General features: G+C 36.4%; 1 protein-coding gene across 1 annotated transcript in view; it reads right to left on the bottom strand.

The window, feature by feature from the left end:
• The window catches only part of LOC112053415 (arrestin homolog), a 90093-nt gene that overhangs the window by 23728 nt on the left and 53772 nt on the right, over positions 1-12593 (bottom strand). Inside the window, exons 6-7 of the mRNA XM_052881197.1 lie at positions 12248-12404; positions 1848-1909 (exon numbers count right to left, since the gene is read on the bottom strand). Coding sequence (XP_052737157.1) covers positions 1848-1909; positions 12248-12404 — 219 coding nt within the window. The remainder of the gene's footprint in view (positions 1-1847; positions 1910-12247; positions 12405-12593) is intronic.

The raw sequence follows: 12593 nt of genomic DNA on the forward strand, positions 1-12593 counted from the left end.
GTAAAATATGTGTTTTAAATTGCGCAGTTTTTATTCAGTCTAATGAGTTGTACTTTTTTTTATTTTTTTTTATTCTTTACAAGTTAGCCCTTGACTACAATCTCACCTGATGGTAAGTGATGATACAATCTAAGAGGGAAGCGGTCTAACTTGTTAGGAGGAGGATGAAAATCCATACACCTTTCAGTTTCTACACGCCATCGTACCGGAACGCTAAATCGCTTGGCGGTAAGACTTTGCCGGTACCTTGTACATGACATTGTATTCTATGTAATAGTAGACGAGTAGGTATGTCTATCTTATAACACTCCATATAAGATATACGAGTACAAAATGCTGTCGTAGACTTTGAAAGGGAAATTATTCTGTCTTGTATGGTTTTGCCAAACATTAACTGTTTACGCAGCGCACACAACGGAATCTCTCAAAACGAATGTTGTTTTCCGTTATTACCATATTTATTGATACTACGCGCCTTTTGAGAAATCATTTAATAAAATATTGAAAGAGTAGCGTAGTAGTCGAGAAACTTTTACGAGGCCAGTCAGCCAGAGACAATATCACGATTGAGTAAGAAAATTAAATATGAAATTTATGGTCTCCCCACTAATCTGAGATCCCGTATATGATCTTGGCCGACCTGTCTATCGGTTGAAAAGTTTTTACCGACTTTAAAAAAAGGAGGAGGTTTTCAATACGACACGTATGTTTTTTTTTTCTCGTCATTTCTAAACCAATTTTTTTTCGTTTGAAAATGATACTTCCAATTTGGTCCTATTTAAATTTTATGAAAATTTGTTGAGTGATTTTGTGTTAAATTGAAAATAATCAAATTACCATTGGCCATTTCGTTATTTTCATTTTAACACAAAATTACTTAACTGATTTTTATGAAAATTTAATGCTAGGACACACTATACATATATACAAAAAAAATTACCCGACTGAAAGCGAGAAATAACATTGTATGTGCTAACTTCTGATCACTTTGAAGGCGGTGCCAAGCTAGTGACGTAAGCACATACGATGTTATTTTTCGCTTTTTAGTCGGTTAAATTTTTTTGTTAAAAAGATTTCATTTTATATCAAATTAAATAAAGCAATAAATGTATTTCACATATTAAAGCTTAAAATGTATTTTTATAATTATAATTTAATTGAATGGAAATGCATAAACAATACATTGAATTGAATCACCTTAATAGTTATTACTATTACATATAAATATTTACCTATTTCCGTTACAATTACCCAACACATTCCCACAATTAATAGACGCTCGGAGAAGGCAATTTATCACTGCAAACACCTTCGTATATAGCCGTGATAATTAACTGCCGTCTAATAAATTATCCGTTAATCCAATCCTTGATGAATTTACCAACCGCTGATTAAATCTGGATTAAATGCGTAATTATATTGTGGGGGATATCTATTTGTATTATATCTATGTTTGCAAAAATAAATGTAGGTAGTATTTAATTTTAAATGTTTGTGATTGTTATTAGATTATTTTATTATTTAATTGATATTGTAGATAGAGTTTGGCTAATGAAAGTAAAGACAACAAAGGAAATAAGTAAGACAACTTATGATGTAAGTTCGTAAGACCACAAACAAAACCTAAAATATAAATAATAAAATAATTTGCACTTTTCTAACCAGTATTACGAAGTAGGTAGGTATACATTCAACGAAACTACTCTGTTGTATATACGCAAACGAATTTTTATTCTAAAAATAACAAACAACATTCCGCGCGTCAACAAGCAATCATCTGCACCCGACCTTATCCCGATCAAATGAGCCGATATGGGCGTAAAAAATAATACGGAAAAATCACTCACCAATTTCCTCGCTCTTCGCGCGGCAATTTTCGTCAGGCTCCAATTTGGCTTTATTTTTGAGCCTGCAATAAAAAAGAGTTGTTTATTCTGTTGATTTCCGGCGTTATAGGGCTTGGCTACACCAGGCGGTACCGTAAAATACCGCAAATACATTGAGTGAAACGCGTTTTTATTATAGTTCAGTGCTTCTTATGTGTTGCTAACAGAAAGCACAGTCCGCGAAGCCGCCAAAATAGGTGTAAAAATTGTTATTTTGCATGAATTCTGGTAATGTATTCAGCGAAGTAGTTTAAAATAAAACTAAAATCTTGAACGACACAGATTGAACGAGCAATGGGTTTACCGGCATAAAAATTCATGCAAGCGCTACACACAGTTTTTAATCTGTCCTACAATGAGTAGGCTGCTTGCTATAATATATATTTATAAGCGAGGAAACACAGTCCTACAATAAGTAAGTTCCGTGTGTATATAACCAATACATATGTCGATTTTAGACTCACGAAATCACGTTTCAAATGAAAGTTACTTATTCACTAGCTAAAAAAATAGATTTTGGGCTCGTTGATTCAGTCAAACAAGGGAAACTTATCCGAGCTAAAGAAAAGTGTACTCGTATTTGCAATTTATTTTTCCTTAATTTTATTTCTTTTAGGAAACTGCTTAAATTATACTGTTTTTATACCCGATTTAAAAAATTGCAAATAAGTAATACTCTCAATAATACTATATACTCAATAATATTGTTCGCGATTTGAGAGTGCGAATGAAGATAAGAAGCGGTTTTCCAGTAAGTCCTTCACCCCTCCTTTCCTAGCAAAGCCAAACGCGAACAAATATTATATTCGTGGTTGCGGTGCGTCGCTACGTACTGATGTGGCCGAGTCCTTATTCTATAGGGAAAAACACGACATAACGAGGGGACGAAAACAGATTAATTGTTTACTTAGACGAAGGTTGTTTTGAATGTTAGACAAAATCGATTTGGTAATGAGGATCTTTCTTCAAGTATTAATAGCTAGCATTTACCCTTAGGTTCCTTCGCGTTAATTATGTATTATGAGTCCGAGTAATCATTGTCCGAATTGAATGGCCCACTACAGGGTTCGTTCAAATGAGACCGTACTCAGTCCTACGATCAATCAATGACTCTTGTGTTGGCTAATTTTGTTTGGTTTAAAGGCGAACGTACGTATTTGGAAGTGGACACAGTTTTGGTGTTTAGAACGCGGTAAATGACATTAAACTGATGTTGGGCGAGACTTTAAACTAGGGATGCCAACCGTACTATAATATATAGTATTGTACTATATTTCGGGACTGCGTACTATATGTAGTATGCAAAAATACTATATTTTCAACACTGTTATTAAACAAGCTTTTAATGTTAAATCTTTATGGAGATTAGTTTTAGACAGATGCAAAAGCATTTAGCCTATCCGAACTTAGCTATCTTACTGAGTTCCAAACATTAAACAAACGAATTAAAAAAAATACAATTTACTTGGTTTTTAAAAATTTGATGTGAAAGAGCATATGACACTCTTTTTTCAGACAATTAAATGTTAAAAACTGCAACAAGAATGAAAAAATATTGTTTATAAAAATAAAATTGCTTATTCTATAAAATACTATATTTTAGTTAAGTCTAAACTATATTTTATATAAGACTATATTTTTTATAGCTAAATCTGAAAAATACCATATTTTTAAGAAAAAAATGTTGGCAACCCTAGTTTAGACTGCTATTTATCGGAGGACGCAAACTAGTGGACGTATTTGGTTGGTAGGCGCATTATTGTAAGTGCTTATTCTACAAACGCAAACTTGTCTATACGCATTCGGACGTTGGTGGATGCAATGTGATTATGTAGGGCCTCACTTTACAATGCTATCACTAATTACACAAACAGGTAAACAGGTACACAGCTTTGCGTCCTGAGTGATCCATAGGAAACCTGTGTACGCATTTGGACGTTAGTGGACGCATTAGAGGGCGTGATTATTCTACAGGGCATCAGTTTACGCCATTTACGCATCTAAAAGCCCCGGTGCCAATGTCAACAGGAAACCATTGCCCTATTTTCACTTATTACGTAACGGTCAGCGCTTGATTGATGGTCGCTAAATATTTTGTGAGTTTTGTGGGGAAATTTTAACCGACTATTAAAAAAAGAAGGAGGTATATATTTTACAATAGATAGGCGTATAATTTCTATAATTTGGGTTTTGATGAAAATGGATTTATTTTTTTTTGTATTGAAAGACATTAAATTAGTGAATTCCTAAGCAGATAAATGTATTTTTTTGAGAAAATTTTATTCTGATTGCTTATTTCTTGAATAGCATTTAAAGAGTGTGAAGTTAGGACGCGATGATGAAGGCATAGATTACAAATCAGCTAGACGCACTTCTCTAAAATTCTTCTCTCTCTCAAGTCTAATCACTCTCAAGATGTCCCAACAGTCTCTAAGCCGACGTCTCATAGAACCCTTAGCTATGATGCTGATGCAGCATGAATGCAGATTAATAGACTAGTTGACACTTTTTTTAATTGTTGTTGTTGGCCTTAATTTGTTAACAGCGTTCTATTGAAAAAAAAAATATTTTTTTGAGACATGAATACACAAAAAATATTTTTTAAATACGAGCTTATACGCTGTTTATCTGTTTCATGACGTTAGATTATCGGAGTGTTTGACAAAATTATTAGATAATTTGATTACATGACTAATAAACTTTAGTCATGTAACATCGTGACGTCACAAAATGGACGACATCGTTTATGACGTTTAAAAATATATCAAATACATAATTAAATTTTCTATAAAATCCTTTAATTGACATTTATATATTTTGAAGTCCCAAGAACTACTATATTAATTTCATAATATTGTTTATTAAATTTGTTTTAAAAATCAAATACCGTATTAAGTAGCCCACAGCAAATGCACAATGAGAAAGAAAATCCAATCACACTTAAACTTCCACGCAATGTAAGAAGGAGCCCAAAGTTTCCACCCTCCATATTAATATAATACCGATATGAAAAGGTCGAAAACAAACAGATAAAAACGCGTATTTGGGATTTGGCAATATGTAAATAACCGTATTACGAGAATCAGCAGAAGCCTCAATTTTGACAGACGTTTTCTATTCTATCGTATTTTGTTTGTATAAAGTGTTTTTAAGTTAGCATGGGTACGGAGACAGTTGCCTTACCTAATCAGCCGATAGACATCCACTGCTGGACATAGGCCTCTTGCATGGACCTCCAAGCACAACGATCTCGAGCCGCCAGCATACAGCGGCTCCCTGCAACCCGCTTGATATCCTCGATTCACCTAGTGGGGGGTCAACCAACACTGTGCTTCAAGTGCGGGGTTGCCATTCCAGCACCTTGGGACCCCAACGTCCATCGGCTCTTCGAACTATGTGGCCTGCCCACTGCCACTTCAGCTTTGCGACTCGCTGAGCTATGTCAGTGACTGGTTCGTCTGCGGATCTCCTCATTCCTGATTCGATCACGCAGAGAAACCAAGCACAGCTCGCTCCATCACCCGCAGAGTGACTTTGAGCCTTCTAATAAGGCCCATAGTAAGCGACCAAGTCTCGAATCCGTAGGTCATCACTGGTCGAAGACTTACGTCTTCAGTTGCCTTATGATGTTCATAATCGTGAATCGCGGCAAACTTTCAAGAGTGAAACGAACTGTCACTGTACCCATGCTATCTGAAAAACGCGATAGTTTTTACAGAGCCAATTTCATGTAACAATTAATATGTTTTTATGAAGATATTTTTATTATTCCAGACAGTACAGTGTCTTCGTAAACATCCTGTCATAACATCCGTTAGCAGGAATAATAAAAGGTTGAAAAGCTCAAAGATTTTATTCTATAGATATGTACACTAGAACGTCGAAATTGAGTCGCATGGTAAATAACGAAAGTTATTAAAACAAATAATACCTATATATTGTCTACAATGTCGAGTTGTGTGTTCAGGAAGTGTAAAACTCTAAAGTGTATCTATTCACTTCATACAACATAAATAATATATAATGTAAGTTAACACAAAATTGTGCAGTTATGCAATCAGTATATTTTGTTGTACAGTAGTTTTGTTGATTGTTGGCTGGCTTCGGCCGTGGCTAGTTACCACCCTACCGACAAAGACGTACCGCCAAGCCATTTAGCGTTCCGGTATGATGTCGTATAGAAACCGAAAGGGGTGTGGATTTTCATCCTCCTCCTAACAAGTTAGCCCGTTTCCATCTTACATTGCATGATCACTTACCATCAGGTGAGATTGTAGTCAAGGGCTAACTTGTAAATAATAAAAAAAGTAAAGTAGCTAAATTTGGATCAATTTTTGAGGTGTTTTTGTAGACACGTAACATGTCTAAAGTTTAAAATATCATTGGAAAAACTATACAAGCACCGCAGTACGGAGAGTCGTCTTGCCATTACCTACATTTTGATAAAGCTAAGAACTGAAAACTATGAGAAAATTATAGAGCCAAAACTATGAAACTCTACAGTTGTAAGACTTGAAGAAAGCTGATGCAGTAAATAATACAGCAGAAGATCTAACGCACTCAAGTAATAAGAAGTAAATATAGTTTTAGTACAAATACAAATTACAAATTTAGTACAAATTTATCTATGGTAGGTATAGCTAGAGTGAGATAACATGAGCAAGCCTTTAAGTTATACTGTATTGACTTAAACTAAATGAAGATACTGTAAATCGAATAAGACTATAGGAATCAAATTTGACGGCCTCCGTGGCGCAGTGGTATGCGCGTTGGATTTACTTGATGGAGGTCCTGGGTTCGATCCCCAGCTGGGCCGATTGAGGTCTTCTTAATTGGTCAAGGTCTGGCTTGTGGGAGACTTCGGTCGTGGGTAATTACCACCCTACCGACAAAGACGTACCGCCAAACGATTTAGCGTTCCGGTACGATGTCTTGTAGAAACCGAAAGGGGTGTGGATTTTCATCCTCCTCCTAATAAGTTAGCCCGCTTCCATCATAGATTAAATCGTCACTTACCATCAGGTGATTTTGTAGTCAAGGGCTAACTTGTAGAGAATAAAAGAAAAAGAACGAATATCTTGAGGGTACCAGAAGATTATTGTGCCTCAAATCCAAAGCACCACTCTTAATAGGTATTTGAGCTGTACATGGGGAGGACAACGTAGGCACGGGTTCAAAAGATTCAAAAAGGTCGAATAGACACCCTCTTTGATATCAGATTTAATAGGGCACTGAATCGGAACAAAAATTGTCGGCATTATAAAAAGGGGAAAAACTTGTGATATGTACATACCGCCGAAAAGTAATAATGGATTATTATACTTTTCGGCGGTATGCATATGTGGGGTTGTGAGAAATATTTCATAACAAAATTCCTCTGACTGAATTGGACAGAAATGCTAATTTTAATCAATATATTTAGAAGAAGCAGGAAGTTCAATGTTCAATTGCGAAGGTTGTAGAATCGATATCTCCTGAAGAAGTAATTTTGATCCAATACGACGAAACAAACTACGCTGGACAGAAGTAAGTTTTTTGTGGAAAATAGCAAAAATGATCAAGTACTCTCAATGGAGAGTAGTAAAAGTAAAATGCACAGTGACGCATTAACTCAAGCCGTTTAAATATTCATGTTTTAGAATTTTCAGACAGTTCTTTCCCGTGGTTCTTTCATAAGCGGCTATAATTAATACGCCACTGTGTTGGCACCGCCTTCAAAGTACATCAGAGGGTAGCACATATGATGTTATTATTCGTTTTCAGTTTATTTTTGTGATTTTGAAGTCAGTTGAGTTTTTTTTTAATTTTTTTTGTTTTGTTTAATTACGAGCAAGACTTGAAAATATCTATACGCCAAATAATTCTCGGGCAACCGCTAGAAATCTTATAACTTATACCATGCGCATTGAAGTTAGTGAAGTAGTATAATGTGAATTATGTATGGGTTAGTGCGTAACATAGGATATTGAGGGTAAACAACCACATAAACAAGGTTATACGGGATATGTGGGTAAAATAAGATATTTTCACCAAGTAGGTGAAAATCAAATTTATTTTTCATAAAACATTTTGAAGCTGTCATATGTATTTTTTTAGGTATAATGTTTTTAAAGAAGTGTGCTAATGGTTAGCATACTAACCTTATAGTAGTTCAAGAAAAACATAGGAAAATCTCGCCTTTTCTTATGAAAGGTAAGTTTAACGGAAGGTACCCATAAAGTACATTATTTTTATAGTCTGACAAATTCATTGATGCCACTCCCATGATATGCGGGCGACAGGGGGGAAGACCGCGTGGGTGTGAAATCGGTGTGTGCGGGAAAGTGAGGTGCATCGTGGATTTTTCATTCATCGCTACACGCCCCCCAACCCGCGCGGATCATCGGATTACGAACGAAGTTGCCAAGCTATAACTAATTTTATTTTATTTTATTATGAAACATTAGGCACTTATTAAAATTACAATTTAACTTGCTCTTGTGATTTATTAGCCATTTACTAAGTTTTTAAATATTTTTATTCACAATCATTTACCTAAACCTAAAGGTAGTAAGAAAATTTGTTTCATGACATACAATTTTTCATGTGATCTCTGATCTATAGGTTGTATTATTTAAAACGCTACACAATTATTATTTTTGTTTACTACCTACTAGTCACTAACATTTAACAATTCCGTTTAGGTTAATTTATTATTATCAAGTACATAAAACCTTTGCCTTCTGCTACTGAAAATAAAGGCCATCTGATAAGCTCGGCTATTGACTCTTGGGTCTTATCGGCACCCAAAAGGCTTCATAGTAAAACGATCTTGAGACTGCCTGCGAGACATAAAGCTTTGCTGAGTTGCGATGAATCTTTAAAAGCTTTATGACAGCGTTTCTGAGTAAGTTATTTATAGAAAATTTGTTTACTCTTCGTAAAATACTTAACTTCCTCTCAAATTCAGTACAAAATGGATTTTCAACAGTACGAATTTTTATGGAGTGCGGAGAATAAGGTAATTGATGTGAAATATTATTATTGTGCCCATATGACCTTTGCCTTCGACTCGGAGGGCATAGGTTCGAATCCGGTCGGGGCGTGCACCTCGAACTTTTCAGTTACGTGCGTTTACAGAAATTAAATACCACGAGGAGATTCGTGCTCAGCAGAATATGGGCTGATAATGATGATGATGATGAATATTTATTGTAAATATCATCGAGTAACGTAATTATACTTTTTTTTTAGATTTTATAAGGTATTTTTCGTTTAATTTTAATTCCCCGTTTGTTTTTTGCGTTTGCTTTATTACATTGACGGTGATTTTCTACGGATTGAATAATATTTTTTGAATTTTTTTCTACGAGTTCTGTCACAAAAATCTCTAAATCTCTACTAAAAATTAAATTCTATCCAAAACATTAGGGTTCTACACACAAACATCTAATAATATTTTACACATATTCATACAACTATGAAAATATGGCACGCTTAGCGCAGTAAACCATGCTCGTAAAGCCGCCGTAAATCACAGGTGGTGTTGCGACGGTGTAATTTTATCGCTAGTTTTACATCTTTTACATGATCCTAAAGGCTCATGAATATTTATATTGTATTCATATTTTGGTACCTACTGTTAATCTATGTATGTTGTTTAGTGCTTTTATATTGTTATCTATATGTTTACGTGTTATTTTATTAATACAATCTCTGGGGTAACTTCCCTCGGTGTTTTATTTTTTGTAAACAGGTATTTCGTATTTTGTTTAAGGTATTTTGTGTAGGTACTTATTTAAATCTTGTGTCTGAAGTTAGTCATGTCCCAAATGTAAATCAGAGAATTTATAAATTTTGTGTGTAAATCAGAGAATTTGCTTAATTCTCTGCGTGTCTGAAGTCTGCCAATCCGCATTGGGCCAGCGTGGTGGACTATCAGCCCAACCCCTCTTATTCTGAGAGGAGACTTGAGCTCAGCAGCGAGCCGAATATGGGTTGATAATGATGATGACACAAGTTTTTATCATTAGCATCAATAGATTGAGATCTTCTTTTGGGCATGATGGTGCCTGTGCCAAAAGATTTCACACTTACATAGCCAACATAACATCTGTATGTATTTGTATGTATGTGATAATAATTATGATACGTTACTAAAAACCTGCATTTTGTTTGCATCTCCTTCTGATAGTGCTATCTCCTATCGGGTCAGCAATCATTAAGGCTAATTTCACTTTGTTCACTGCTGCCCGAAAGAGTGATCTGGTACTCATATTAAACCATTGGCGTAAGTTCTTGAGCCAAGGTGTACGTCTACGACCAGGCCTTCGTTTCCCCTTTATCTTTCCCTGGATACGGTGATAAGATAAGCTGGAGCAGGTGATATTTGGAGTTTCGCATTATATGACTCAGGTATTCGAGCTTCCTCCTTTGGTCTTGTTGCAGAACTTCTGTTGGCTTTCCCATTTTTTGTTTGCATGCGAACGTATATTCACCGAAATTCACTAGTCTAAAAAAGTATAGTTCAAGCAAGATGTTTACCTCACGATTATATAAAGCTACAAGGTACTCAATTATTTTAAATTTAAAAGCAGCACTAAACTAGTACACAGATGCAAAACTTCATTGACTTTCATAGCAAAGTTGATATGAAGCATACATAAGAGATTTGTTTTCAAAACAGTTTATTTTTAAATTCAAAATGATTTTAACATGATTTCACAACTGAAATTTAAATTCGTGTGTGTTTATCTCAGAACTGCCTGCCAAGTACCTAGCATTTATTTTGTATTTTAGCTGCTGAGTATAAACTATTTTCCAAAGTGCTTTTCGTATTTCGTATGGTTTGCAGCTGTTTTAACGCGTAAAAACCCGAGACAAAAATCCTATGCAAATCTTTGATCACCAAAAAGACTCGTATAACTGCATTTTGGCATTTACCTCTTATAATAAAAGGACGCACAATCATGTAGAAAATTTCACTTAAAAACTGGCCAATTTTGCTTTGACAGTTTTAGAATTATTGGTACAGAAAATTATACCTAAAGGCCTTTAAATATAGTTCAATATTGAATAAAATCCCAAAAACAGAGCAAATTTAACCTTAAGAATTGAGTTTAAGGTTAAATTTGCAAATGCGACTACTTGAATTGAGTGCCAAGAAGTTGTGTTTGGCACTCATTGAGTGGGGACGTTTTTTGGTCGCTGATTGTGCATTCACTTTTTAATAGGAGACCGATGGATTATTTATTTTTTGTAGGTTCTGCAACATAATTAGTGGATTTTGGCGAGTTCAAAAGTTCTGTCAGAGTAGAATCCAAAGGCTAGACTCCAGATGCAGTAATTAATCGGTGATCCAATCTTTGCTGTAGCGTGGCGAAGATGATTGTGTTGCTAAAGGATCGTTGACTACTATTACGTTATATATTTATTGCATTCGGATTTGGGCGTCTATCGATTATTGTGAGGCTGAAGGCAAACGATGCATTGCGGCGCCGCATCGCAAACATTTCACCGTATCAGCGGGCACACGAGCGGTGCGGCGCCGCAACGTTGTTATGTCGCAGCGACGCCGTAGCAGCGTTGGACAGTCTGTTAAGAAAGTAATTGTGACGCATAAACAACTGAGCGGTGCCGCTCCGACGCCGCAACGCATTCACCCCTCCCCGCCTCGTTCGGTGGTTGCAAGTCCGGTGCAACGCATAGTGTGCCCCCGCTCTGAGGTGTAGACGGCGAGGGAGTATATGCTAGCTACGCCTATGTTGTGTTGCGACGAGACACTTGCTTGTCAGCAGTACCTTTTCCTTGTGCGAGCTTCTATAACTGCGCCCTATCTTAGTAGACCCTTTGCCTATCATACCACCCACTGTGTCTCACTCACTAAAACTCAAACGCAGGTTCACTTTTGCAAATGCGTTGCCCATTCTGATGCTTAATTCTGTATATTCTTGCGTCCCCGAGAGTATACGTCCTGTGCCTGGGCACCGGTGGAACGCTCTATTTACGCCACTGCTTGTCAGCTGTAGGAGAGTACGTGTAGGACTCGGACAAGGCTCAGACTAAATATATAAGGACTAGTATCGCACCCAAATTCATGAACAAAATTTTCTGCCATTTTCTAAGGAAAACGAGCTTAGATTTCACACATATCTTATACTAAACTAGCAGTTTTTGTTCGTTTTTTACACCATTTAACTACACAAAAAGGTATTTTTACGGAGGTTTTTAACCGACGGACACGATTGTAAACTATGAAACATCGATTCTTTAGACAGTGTTTATAATCGCATAAGATCGTTGATCATATACTTTGACAGAAAAATAATGTCTCGCGAGGCAGGTCTTTATCTAATTAGTCTGAGGGACAAGGACATACTCACCGGAGTACGTTCTGATGTGCCAGAGTGCTGAGCGTGCGGGGCGGTGAGTGCGGGGGGAGCGCGGGCGGCAGGGACGCCGCCCTACCCGGACCCTGCAACACCCTGATGCCCATGCGCACAGTGTTGCGACGGGACACTTTCTCGTCGGCTCGGTCTGCTGTTAAGAAAACACATTTTTAGATTACTCTTATTATTTACCCACGTATTACATCTATTTTTACTGTAACTCTCTGGTTACTGGTCCCGCCGCATATCATGCCGCGCGTCCTACGTATCATCATCATATCAGCCGATGGATGTCCACTGCAGGACATAGGCCTTTTATAGGGACTTCATTAGATTACTC

This window comes from Bicyclus anynana, chromosome 4, assembly GCF_947172395.1.
Source record: "Bicyclus anynana chromosome 4, ilBicAnyn1.1, whole genome shotgun sequence".
NCBI lineage: Eukaryota > Metazoa > Arthropoda > Insecta > Lepidoptera > Nymphalidae > Bicyclus > Bicyclus anynana.